This window comes from Neltuma alba, unplaced genomic scaffold (genome assembly GCF_004799145.2).
Source record: "Neltuma alba isolate B1F8T4 unplaced genomic scaffold, ASM479914v2 tig00010979_pilon, whole genome shotgun sequence".
In the NCBI taxonomy this organism is placed as follows: Eukaryota; Viridiplantae; Streptophyta; class Magnoliopsida; order Fabales; family Fabaceae; genus Neltuma; species Neltuma alba.
In genome coordinates, this window is record NW_021635741.1 from 10,687 (window position 1) to 24,475 (window position 13,789).

General features: G+C 33.6%; 1 protein-coding gene and 1 pseudogene across 1 annotated transcript; both read right to left on the bottom strand.

The window, feature by feature from the left end:
- Positions 1–298: 298 nt before the first annotated feature.
- LOC114760444 (bifunctional D-cysteine desulfhydrase/1-aminocyclopropane-1-carboxylate deaminase, mitochondrial-like) lies at positions 299–7,845 on the bottom strand (annotated as a pseudogene).
- Positions 7,846–9,772: 1,927 nt separating this feature from the next.
- Positions 9,773–11,265, bottom strand: LOC114760446 (mitochondrial import inner membrane translocase subunit TIM14-3-like). The gene is made up of 3 exons (XM_028949701.1): positions 11,170–11,265; positions 10,479–10,657; positions 9,773–9,957 (listed from the first exon to the last, which is right to left on the bottom strand). Exons 1-3 carry the CDS (start codon positions 11,263–11,265, stop codon positions 9,801–9,803), a joined length of 432 nt encoding a protein of 143 aa, XP_028805534.1. The 3' UTR covers positions 9,773–9,800.
- Positions 11,266–13,789: the final 2,524 nt, after the last annotated feature.

The window sequence follows — 13,789 nt, forward strand, 5'->3', positions numbered from 1 at the left end:
TGTATTTAAAAAATATTTTGAAATGTTGGATGCACCATAAAATACTTTTAAATACTAGATGCATCCAAGAAAATACTTCAAGATGTTGGATGCATCTTAACCCATGTTTATTTAACTTATTTATTATTGATCAATTAAATATCAACTCAATCTCTAAAATATGAAAAATAATTTGCAGAGCACACTTCTTTTGTGAAGAGTTCATGTACAATTTTCATTATCTTCAAGGATATCCCCGTAAGTTATGAGCATATATTACGTCTCAGATAATATAAGAAAACTGGTCACAGACATTATGCCATCGTAACATCTCTTTTGAGTTTCTGAGTAGTATCAAACACTTAACTCTTATTTATGAGTTAGGGCACTGAATGTATTATAAATAATAGTAGGATATTAGAAAGTACTAGAAAAGTAATATTAAGGTATTGGACGCACCACAAGCAAAATTAAGTAATGGATGCAACTGGGAAAAAACACCACACAGCTGCTGATTCTAGTAATGCAAAGTTGTGGTCTCTTGTCCAGAAAATCTTTCAAATGCCGTCATGCGGAGGAACAGATTCATGAACATCCATTCGATGCCAATTCCCTACCAGTGAAGCCAATTCATCCATCTTTTCAAACAAGCCTAGGAGGCCACCAGTATGAATGAAAAGGATCTTTCTCCCTTCCCACTTCTTTGGATTCTCAGACATGTCTCTCAACATTCTGTAGACAGCTTTTCCGCTGAAAGGGTATTAATCAAGATATATATACCAGTTGAGTAAAATCAGCAGATTTCACATTCAATACTATACTAAACATTCAGTTACCAATTATTTATTTCTATCCATAGAAGATAAATATAAAGGCCATAAAATGAATGAATGAATGGAGGGTGATTAGTATACTAGAGTAGTTTTGTCTTCGTTCGGTATCTTTGATGTTAAAGAGACATCCGAGATGAGGTGTCTGTGTTTGGTCGGCTAGTATAGTGGCACTTAAGATAATGAGTGTCATGTAAGAGAATCTTCTATCCGTTCCATGACAGCTTTTAGAGGCTATTTGGATATTCCCAAAGTCACCTTTTTTAATCACTTTTATACTTTACGAGACAAAAACTCTCTCACATATTATCCCCATATAGCGCAACAAAGCATTGAGTCATATGCCTAGTTGTTTACCTTCCTTCATAATGCTCAAGCCATTTTAGCAAGAAAGCAACCATACAAACTTTGCAAGTCTAAAAAAGATGAGCAAGTATGATATGATTTTCCAGCTCTTAGTCTAGTAAATGGGGAGCTAATAATTGTATACAATCTTATAGGTCAATTTATTAGTTTGAAATAGCTGAACCCGAACATGGAGGAAGTTAATGAAATCATGATGATAGATACCTGTATGATGGGTGAAGAATTACGCCAGTGGTCACAGCGATTTCTTTCAATAAATTAAGCTCCTCTGAGGTGTTAATTGCATAGCCAAGACCTTTGGACTATCAAAAACATAAGAAATTTAGTTTAACTTTCATTATCAATTGATAAGCATACTTACCCACTTAATTTTCCACATCATATTTATTTATATTTTAGATTACACTTCTCATGAATTTTTACTCAAAGATCTCTAGGAGTTAGATTATTGATATCTAAATTATGACAGAGTCGACCCCTCTTCACAAGAAAGTCAATTCTGAACTCACTAAAATCCCTATATTCATTGTACATATTTGAACTAATTAAAACACACTATGCTGCAATTATACATATTATTTTTCGTCTTACCACATCTCATCATTTTCCCTGATATTCTCTTGTTTTCCAATAACTTTTCTTGTGCTCTTGACATCTCTGTGAAGTGAATCTCTTTTCGCAGGCTAGAATATTGAAACAATTATATTGGCATCCCTAAATAATGAATCAACTTATGCTAGCTTTTCCATTAACTTAAAAACAAAACAAAAATCATACAACGCAACAACTAAGAAGAGACTCACATTGTGTACTTCAACAATATCACGCGAGTTAACACCAGCTTCAAGTCCATCAAGTAAGCCTTGAATAAAGTCGTAGAAATACTCAGGGTCTTTAAAAACAGAGAATGCGTGTACCTAAAACCGTGGCGTGAACATAAATTAGTGTGCACGGCGTGCAATAACTTGAAATGTGAGAGTCTTGTCAAAGGAAGGCATACTCTAGCTTTCAATGAACTCAATGATGATCCCAATGACAGACCAGCAGCTGTGCCCCCGCTGGAAAATGAATACATATAAAATGTAACTATGGTTTAACGTGTCATGTACTATTGAAACACAGATTGATCTAAGCATGAATCACAATACAACTTAAATCAATTTCTCCAGGAAATTTGGTTGTAAGTTGACACAGTGACTACTGCATACAATTCTGCAGAGAAATTATTACACTTGCCTACCATGAACTTTGCATACAATTGCAATATCATCCTGATCTAAATGACGTAGGAATGGAGCTTCTGATCTATTAGCCCCATGGGAATGACACTCCCAATATTGGTGGGAAGAAAAATAGAATCAGTCACTTGACTATATCAAGTTGAGGCTCATTAGAATATCCTAGAGCAATGTAATAAAAGCCTACTTCAATGTAGATAGAGTCCTATGAGAGAAAATTGCTGTAACTAAGTAAATGATATATCAAGGAAGTAGAGAATAACCTGCTACATGCTACAACAATATCATCAAACTTAATATTGTCAGGCCCACTCTGAATCTGCTGTTCAATCTCCCGAATTGCCTCAATATAGCCCCTGAATAGAGATAATATAATGTGGAAATTTCAAGACATGGAGCATCGTGCAATTCAAACTACTTAGCACATTGGGGATTGATGTGAAATTTGTTATTTCAAAAGGAATTTTTACGTACTTTTTCTTGCTAATATCAGCTATTGGGGAACCAAACACAATCATAAATATGAGAATATACGTATGATAAAAATTTGCATAAACCAAACAAGTTATATAATCTTTTTACAAGAAGCCTTATCATAACAAATATTAAATATTCCTTTCCTTAATGAAGGGTAATTTAACAAGAAATATAGTCAATATTGCCTTGCTCTGATCAGAATAATTTTCATGCCAGATATGGCAATTAAGGAAATAAGTTCGTACAAAAGAAGAAAATGGAAGACAATAAGTTATAGTCTTACCATGTTCCTAAAGAGTTTGTTCCCCCCACAGGAATAACGTATGGCCTCCTCCCTTCCTTTATCAGCTTCTGTTTTAGAATATTGGTAAGTGTCTACAAGAATACAAAATTATTCGATAAACAATGGTATTGTCTGCAATATACATATGGATCACAAATCAATCCACCAAAATGAATTTCTCTTCATTGGTTAGTAAAGTACAAAGCCAATAGGTGCTATCCAACAGCCAATTTCCTTTCTTTCTCTCTTTTTGGAAAACAAACAAATGATGATGAAATCCAATGCTACCAGAAATTAGAGGAATGCATGACAAATGAGCAAAAGCAACCAGCAAATATTATTGAAAGGTATTTATGAAACAGGAAAAAGATACTTGCTACCAGTGTCTTGATGAAACGGTTCTATGAAAAGTTACACTAAAGAGTAGCAGCATAAACACAGGCAGGGTCAAAAGGAGTAAAGTGTAGGGGAAATATTTCTTCATCCTTCTTCATCAATTAAAAAATCCTTAAAAGGGGCAGTTTTTGCAGCTGTTGTACTAAATAATGAAGTCAGCTATGTAGTAACAATGAAGTCTCTGTTAAACGTCCTGTTAGTTGCTTTTCAAGTATATTAGAAATCACTCTACCATCTACATTCATGAAACGCTCAACATTGTGACGATGTTTCTTTTGCTACAGGCACTGCACAAAGTAATCACACATATTGCTTTGATTACAATATATATTGAGGTCGCCAGAAAAGAAACAAAATATTACTTGGAAGGAACAAACCTATCCACCGTATATGCTAGAATCAGTAAAATTAATATCTTGAGAAAAATGTAGTTCATTCACAGACTACCATTGTGAGCACACGCACGTACACATATTTGGTACTAATTAAAGGGCCAATATTCTCACCTCATTGCCAAATGCTAAAAATTCTTCCACCGATACAACTTCAATGTGAGCTCCTATCATACGATTGACCAAGAGGTTGCCTGTCAGTCCAGGATCTTGGTCAACAAGGACCTGAAAATAAATGAAGACTCAATTAATAGGATATTAAAGATGACAAGGAAACCTTGTTAATGAAGCAAATTGTTATTGAACTGAATCAAAGAACAAAAAAAGAACCTTAGAAGTGATCAGTATTAAATAAGAGTCCAGATTCAAATACTTTGCAGCAACAGCAGTAGCACAACAATGGCAGCTTTGGATGAATCCGGTTGTAATAACACAGTCTGCACCTTGTGCTACGGCGTCTGCCATCAAGAATTCCAATTTTCTGACCTTGTTTCCGCCCAGTTCCGTTCCTGCAAGGTCCTCACGCTATATTCGGAAAAGTTTTTCCGTTAGTTAAGGACCGGACTCGCGAAAAAAAACATCCAGATTGAACATTTATCCAAGAAAGAAAAAGGATCGCAAGTGAATGAATGAAGAGATTATCTGTACAACGTACGCAGAAACAGTTAAAATCCATGATACGTACACAGTAACATCAAATGAGATTCTAATAATCTGGTCCATCAGTTTCCTATCAAAGATCATATAATCGAATATCATGCAAACTATTGATCAAAACAGGCCAGTTCACAAATAATCCTGGATAACACAACCACATTATCAAACCATATCACCAGAATAATCTCTAGATGTTTTTGCTCGCATTCTGTGAGTGTCAGTTTCAATGTATAGAACCATAAAAACCAAATAGATGAAGCGGAAGAAAATATGAAGAAAAGAAGAGATAGAAGGCAGGCCCGAGCGACGAACATATTTGAAAAGTGCAAATTGCAATGCCATAGTTTTAACGATTGGGTGGTGACAGAATGCGCGCCCATGCCCTGGGGTTGACGTACTTCCGTCCTCCCTGTCAGAAATTTTCCTCCTCTTCACAGGTGCTTATTATCATAAACATGCAAAACAATACTACATGTATTTAATAGAATTAGTTTGATATTTAATTTAGTTCTAAGTATAAAACTGAGACATATTTATTTATTTTTAAAAAAAATAATCCTTATAATAATTACACATGTTATAATTTTAGCCAATATATATCATTAGTAAAGATATTTTAACAAAAACAACACCTAATTATTAAAAATAGCTAATTTAACAAATATTTTTAATTTATTCAAAGTAGTCAATTAACTCTTATAATAAGAGTAGAAGATATAAAGGGATAAGTGAGACTTTGGGAAAGTTAATTAAAAATTAAAATAAAAAAACGTATAAATGATACTCCTCCAGTCCTTAATATAAGACCCCATTTAACTAATTTGATTAGATTAAGAAAGTTAGGTAAGTTAGTTAATTATAAAAATTGTGACACGTTTTTCCTAAAATACCATAATCATCTTTCTTAATACCTCCTCTCCCTCTTCTACTTGATTATAGTTGAGGGAGGTCCATAGGGGTACTTTAGAGAAAACTGATAAATATGAGAAATGGGTCTTATATTTAGGATCAAAACCAACTTAACAATTGGGTCCTATATTAAGGACCGGAGTAGTACTAATTTTTCTTTTTCTTTTTTTAAAAAGCCATTTGATGGGTATGCCTTTTGCCATTTCTCATGGTTGGTTCTCTTCAGCTGTCTCATGGTTTGAAATCTCTGTAACCCTAACGTTAAGCTGTATGCAAATTGATTTGTTAACTTTTGGTCTTTCATCGATCCTCATTTGGGTATGGGAGTTTAGTGCAATTAGACAACATGGGGACCTAAGTGTCGTTTTTTTTTCCGTGGTGCGTCCGTATCCTGAGCCAGCCCTTATATCACGGGAAACTCAATAGGCCCAAACTAATCCGTATTAGAAATATAATAGGAACCATTAAGATTAGGGTGCTGTATTCCCACATCTCAAACTCAACACTCGTGGTTAAACTGGAATGACTCATGCCATTCGATCCAACCTGTCGGGTTTTTTTATATAACATGTAAATATTTTTTTCCTATACGAGATACAAGATTTTGTTTGTAAAAATTTTTTTTGCATATCTTATTCAAGAAGTAACTTCACCCATTTTGAAAAAAAAAAATCATAAAAACAGACCATAGAAATTATAAAATCACAAATCAGGACCTATTACAATATTTGTATATTGACTTGCAAATAACAATAAATTTTTAACAAAATACCTGACATGCAATTTCACAATTTTCACGGTTTTTTTCCTAGTTTTCCTACCATTTTGTTGTTTTTCTATAACAAATCATTTCGTGGCAAAAAAAAAAGCATTTAAAGTGTTTATTGTTTCGTTTTTATTTTTACATATTATCCTCATCTATTTTTAAAATAATTTTCAAAATTATCCCCTTAAAAATTTTGGTATAACATTTAAATTGATGACCTCCTATTCTTCATATAAGAGCTAGTTTGACTTTAAATTTGATTGTAAATATAAAACCTCAATCTACTTTGTCTCTCATATTTATTTATTTATTTCAGAATAGTCCTTGTAGTAATTGCACATATAAAAAATTTATTCAATGGTAATTCTAGCTAATACATATTATTAGTAAAGGTATTCTAGAAAAATAACACCTATTTATTAGAAATAGCTAGCTTAACAAACTTTCTTAATCTACTCAAATTAGTCAACTAGCTCTTATATTAAAGACCAGATGTAGTAGATAATTAACAAAATTAAAACAAAATAGATGAATAATGAGCACGCAACAATATATTACCTTTATTCTTTGATGTAAGAGCTAGTTTGACTTTCAATTTGGTCTTAAATATAAGACACTAATCTACTTATCTCTCATATTGTTTATTTTTTTAAGATAATCATTGTAATAGTTATAAATGTTAAAAGTTTCGTCAAATAGTAATTTTAGGTAATACACTTGATTAATAAGGGTATTTTAAAAAAAACGATACATATTTATTACAAATAACTAATTTAACTAATTTTCTTAATCTACTCAAATTAATTTGTTAGTTTTTATATTAAAGACTGAAAGTAGTAATAATTAATAAATAATTTAAACGGAACAAACTCTGAACTGGTGCCTTTCACCCCAACAACATTAAAAGATAAGCATGGATAGGGCGCGTACCTTGAGCCACACCTCCGTGTTGCTTGGCAAATCAGGAAGATTCCATTTGTGAATTGGAGTGGGTAGCTTATACCAAGGAGAGAAATTTATTTTTAGTAGGATTCCAAACTAAGTTTAAAAAAAAAATTACTTGTAGTTTTTTTAACTCAATTAAAATTTAATATTTGAATTTTAACTCAATGCAAGATGGTCTGTATAGCTTTGATTTAATTGAAACTCAATATCTGAATTTTGATTTGATATGATTCTATCCTTATGATTTCAATAATTTAAAATGTTATAACTTTGATTAGATATAGTTCAGCCTATTAGGTTTTGATTCAGTATAACTAGGCCTATATAGTTTCATTTGCCATCTATCTTAGTTCTTATGATTTTAATAATTTAATCTTTGAATTTTGACTCGATACAACAAGTTGATCTATACTTTATAGGGGGAGAAAAGGGAAATGAGAAGCAAATAAAAAGATAGAGTGAATATACTTACATGGGCAAGGGAAAATACATGGGAAGGCAAAGGATTGAGATGGGTTGCCCAGGGAGGAGGCGAGTAACGCTTCTTGGCGAGGAAGTCAGAGTGGGATGCCTTGGAAGACTCTTCTGTGGCGCGTTTACGTTCCATCGTAAACGGGTTCTTGGAATTCAAATGTCGTGGTACAGCTTGAGAGCTGGGAAATCACGCAAGGCCGGGCAATGAAGAGTCAAGAGATGAGGAGGGGTCCTGGAGATAAGGAGGGGTCCTCGCCAGTCAGTGTCCTATCAATCAAACTCCTTACTTTATAAACTTACCGGCACATTAGTCTTTGTAAATTTGCGACACAGTGCATAATTATTCAATAATCACCATCAGTTTAGTTTCTAAGGTTTCATCTGTTACCAAATATTGAGAATGAGAGATGAGATTGAGATTGGGATGAAGAAAAGCTTTTTAAAAAATACTTAATATGAGAAATTACTTACTATTTGAGATTGATATACTATAGGAAAAAAATGACATTCTCCAATCCCATATATATGAATTTAGATAATCTCAAATAACAAAAATCACTTATATTGAGCACTGTTCTCAATCTCAGTCCAATCCTGTATATAATTCTTAATGCTTTCTATCAAGTGGGACCAAAGATTTCTGTGAATGGTCCCTTCATGCTGGATCATCATTTCCAATGGGGAAGGTAGCCGATCGCTATCACCAACGTGGACTTCGTTTGTCTGCTAGACTGGAATTTTAAGAGAATGACAGCATTGATATTAAGAGCAAGTTCTAAATTTACATTTGGTTAAAACAAAAACAAAAAAGGAACTCTCAGACAAAACGTCGGGATTGGCAAAGACGTCGTCGCCGTTCAAAGCAAATGACACGAAGACAGAGAGAGATCAGAGGGAGTGCAAGACGAAAGCAACTTGGCCAATAAGGCGTTCAATCCAAATTTTCAATATTAGTGATATTGAGCGATCGATCGGGATTAGGATTACAATATTAAATAACTAAAAATATATAAATAAATTTATAAACCATTAAATTTTAATTTCAACCGTTTAAAACTAAAAGAGTGGAAAAAAATATTTTAATACAAATATACAGTTAATGAATTATAATAGCTTAACTTTGTCTATATTTATTATATACTACCTCTGATTCTAATTATAAGAGCCAGTTGATTAATTTGAGGAGATTAAAGAAATCAGTTGAGTTAGTTATTTATCCTAAATAAATGTTGTCTTTCCTAAAATATTCTTACTAATCAAGTGTATTGACTAGAACTATTATTGTTAAAAGGGCTATTTTGAAAAAAAAAAGTATAAATATAAGAGACAAAATGGATTAGAGTCTTATATTTAGAATCAAAATAAAAATCAAACAGAATCTTATATTAAAGACCGGAGGTAGTAATATTATAATAATAGTTATAAAATATCAAATCTCTGATTCAAAAAAGACGGAGAGATCTCCACTCATCTTGATCCCCCAGAGAAGTGTTATTATGGCTCCATGACCCTGCTCTTATACATGTAATCTGAGTCCTTTTAGAAAGTAGAAACATTTTTTTTCCGTCGAAATCCCATTCATTTAATATCAACAAATCCCAACGAACTAATCTTTTAGGGAAGAACATCAATTGGCTTCATTGGAATCAAACAGAACCATGAACAACGAATTTAGGGGAAGATCACCAGGACTACTACCCCTGGCGAAAAGAAAATTTTAGCAATGAGGATAAAAAAAATTCAACCACAATTTTTTCCGGAGCAGAGCATTTGTGCTTGTCTGATTCAAAGATGATCAGTTAGAAACTGGTTGAAAAATTTTATTGCTTTTATAGTTCTTGCTTTCGAACTTGTACTCCAAGTTGGTGAGAAATGAGAAGGCAATATGGAACCAAGTTTTTTTGCTCCTGTCATATCACCCTAGACTATGAAGCAAAATAAAATAGATTATCAAAATATGATTGGAGAAGAAGAAAGCATGCTTGCCAGACCAACTGCATACTCAAGACTGGTCAAAATTTCACCCATCACCCATCTGCTCAATAAGATATAACACACTTCTATCAGAGACTCTGTGGTGTGTAAAATCTAAAATGCTGAGGTTCCACCTCTTGACTTCCCCATCAGTACGTCCTTGGCTTCATTTATCTTTGAGGCAAGGTAATGGCTCCCGCCAGCATCAGGATGATTTGCCATCATCACTCTCCTGTGAGCCTCCTTAATCTTCTCCATCACCGTTCTCTCCCTGAAGTGTTAATTAATTTGAGCTTCAATGTCAGTTGGCTCTAAATACACACAGTTTTTTTTTTGGGGGGGGGGGGGACAGTTCAATATTTTTCAGACAAAAACATTTGTTTTAAAAACAATTATGCACACCGCCAGTTAATTGTACATATTTGACAAATTCAGGGCCGCTCCAGAAAAAAGTTCACATAATATAAATAAGGACAAAACTTAAGTTTATAAGTCAATTTATAAGTGTACACACATATTTATAACTAGCAATGGCAAAATAATAAGATCCGTGCGAAAATTTACAAATCCTAATTTACAATACAAGAGTTGATAGAAAAATTAACAAGTATTTATAAATGAATTTACAAGTGAACACACGCATTTCAACAACCAATAATAGCAAAATAATAAATGGGATTGAAAAATTTAAACACATGGATATAAGCAACTGAACCTGAGTTTTATTTTATAAATAAATAGTCCAGTTACTAAGTGGGTTATCATGAATAGTCTATGCAGACGAAAATATACCTGACTCCCAGAATCAATGCTGCCTCCCGTTTAGTCATAACCTTCTCAAAACCACCAGGATAAAATCTTCGGGCCCGTGGAGTTTTAGGCCAAGCTTTGAATGCTTGCCATTTACTAATCAAATATCTTCCCCCCAACGCAGCAGCTGCCACACTAGTACCCAGGACCAGAGGAGATGCCTATAGAAGTGGCACAATATAGAGGTTATTCATTCATAAGATCACACATGAACGGAAAAAATCATAATAATACTATAACTGAGCAAAAAGGTGTCAAGCTCAACGCATAAGGAATAATTAAGATCTTGTGCCTCTTTTAAGAGAAGAACTAGCATTGACTTCCCATAGTGTCAGCACAGCAATCTGTCTAGTTATAAACAAATAATGGTATTGTGATGATTTACTAAAGTGTAATCAGTAGTTTCTTTTCATTATAGCAATTCTAACAAATCAATTCGATAAAATTTATATGGATGTGCAAACTACTTTTAGAATGAACCATTTAGTGTTACATATCAAGAGGAAATAAATGACATGAGGCATTTGATTGAAAACTTAGCAAACCTACGTTGAATATCAATATCAGTTTCTTTTTTCAGCAGAGTCTTATTAATAGTTGAAAAAAAAATTCATCTTATTTTTAAATACAACTAAAACTTTGTTGACTGCTAAAACTATAAAGTATCATTCACCTGAGTTTTATGGCAAAAAAACTTAGGAAAAAGTAAAACATCCCCAACTCTAAAAACAAAAACAAAGTAAAGAGACGAAAATGAAATGGCCGCCATTTCTATACTTTGGTACAGTTGGAAGGGAAAAAAATGCCGCAATTATCTAATCAACGTCATTAAAACCATGGAATTTGAATTTGGAATTTGAATAAGGAAAAGATTAAAATCAGTAGGACACACTTAAGAAATAGAATGAACCATTTAGTGTTATATATCAATATGAAATAAATGACATGAAGTATTCGATAGAAAACTTAGCAAGCCTAAGTTGAATATCAATGTCAGTTTCTTTTTTCAGCACAGTTTTATTAATAGTTAAAAAAAGTTCATCTTATTTTTAAACACAACTAAAAGTTCGTTGACTGCTAAAACTATAAAACTGTATCATTCACCTAAATTTATGGCAAAAAAAACTTAGCAAAAGGTAAACCATAGGACATCCCCAACCCTAAAAACAAAAACAAAGTAAAGAGACGAAAATGAAATGGCTCCCATTTCCATTCTTTGGCAAAGCTCGAAGGAAAAAAAAAATGCCTGCAATGACCTAATCAACATCATTAAAACCATGAAATTTGAATTTGGAATTCGAATAGGGAAAAGATTAAAATCAGTGGGTGCACACTACACACTTAGGTCATAGAAGTTGGTTTGCTCTCTCCTACTTTTGAGACAGGGTTTTAGCACGACATGCCAAGCCCAAATGCTAAATTAAATTAAGCCACTACTGTTCATATAAATAGCAATATAAAGCATACATGTTTAAGTTATATAAATTAAAGCGCAGTCAAGCAACTTCTTAGTTTCAGGTGGCCAATCATGCAAAAGTTCTGCTAAACGAACAAGCTCCTGTGGTCCCTGCCTCATTGACATATTCATCTGGTGATTATCGAAAAGAAAAAACAAGTGCAGCCAAAATCAACAATATTTGTCATAAATGGAAGTTTCATATTAGAGTTAGGTGTGGCTCAAAACATAAAAATTGAATCAATGATGAAGCCCAAAACTTGAATAGTTCGATATAGCACCCATGAAAGTAATCAGGTTCTATCAGTATAATTACTATTTATGTCAAAGAAAAAATTGAGGCAGGTCAATTGTTCTCATTGCATTGCTGTAACCCGCCATTTGCACATCAGAATGATGCATAAACACATTATTATTATGGTTCCGACCATCTACAAACTCCGTAGTTCATGGAAGGGGACAACGATTTCAGGTTTCCCCCCCCCCCCCCTTTTTCTATGGGAAAACAAGATTTAGAGAATACTGAATACTAGATATACATATGAGTGAAAGGGGTAATATATTCTAAATAACACTGAAGCCGCTAGAACCAATAAACAGTCTGACGGAATATTAGGAAATATTTACTTCGCATATTTAGCAAATTATTTTCAGAACAGTAAAGACACAATTCTTCGGAAAATTAATCTGTTTCTAGGGCTCACTTTTTCTCTGTGCAACAACCCGAGTTAATACCACAACCTATACATTCCATCACGCCAACTCATAATGAACCTGAGATTTCCAAGCCACCATCTTAGACATTCGAAATCCATAACCAATTGAAAACCAAGTTAAAAAGACAGCTTATTTCGTAGGATTATGCAAATGACGAGCCATTATTTAAAAACGATAGACGCCCATCTCTCAAGCTTTTATCTAATTTTAGCATTCAAGAACATGCGAAACTTCTGTCACCAAATACCTTGTTCTCAGGAAACAGAAAACCGAAGGGAAAAAAACTAGAGAAAAGAAAAGTTACCATCGTTATATCCCGGAAACTCTCGCAATGAATCCAACCAAGAAGCACGCTTTGTAGGAAAGGAGATCCTGATGGCTCTATGAAAATAAAGCTGATTTATGAAGTTCCAGAGTGCTGCGGTAGAACTTGCAGAAGCAGAAAATTTTGGAAAGTAGGAAGGAAAGGGAGATATTTATACATGAATAAGTCATGCAGATCACAGGCTCTGGTAAGCATGCCATTCCCAACTTGAGCTTCAAGAAACTCCTTGAACCGCAAATGAAGAACAAATTTGAGGCGGCGACAATTTCCTGAACAGAAAATTCTGGAAGAAATCTTATTTTATTCCATGCTCCATTGAATATATGGTCCAGTGATTTGTTTATGGGAGCCCACCAAAATTGGGTTATCTCGGCTCACTTATATTACTTGGGCCGTCAGGTGCTGGTCTCAGGCCCACATCCCGCACCAAGAACTCTATAACAGCCGCCGCCGCCGCCGCCATTGCTAGTGTCTTGAGTTTTATTGGTTCTCTGTGTTGATCCTAATGGAAAAGAATTAAGTCATAGTTCTCAAGGTTATGAGTTCCAGTCCTGCTGCTATATGAAAATTGTATTGTAGGCGATTTGTAAGTACTACTGTAAATGCTTTATAAATCTAGAGGAATGTCTTGGTTTTGATGAACTCTTAAAACCAATTTACCTAAATTTTTTTATATAAAAAAATTCTTTGTTTTTTTCTTAGAATGATATTTAAGTCCTTATAGATGAATTTTATGACAACCATGTCCCAAAATATTTGCAGGAAAAATGAGTAGTTGCAAATGGATTGAGATGG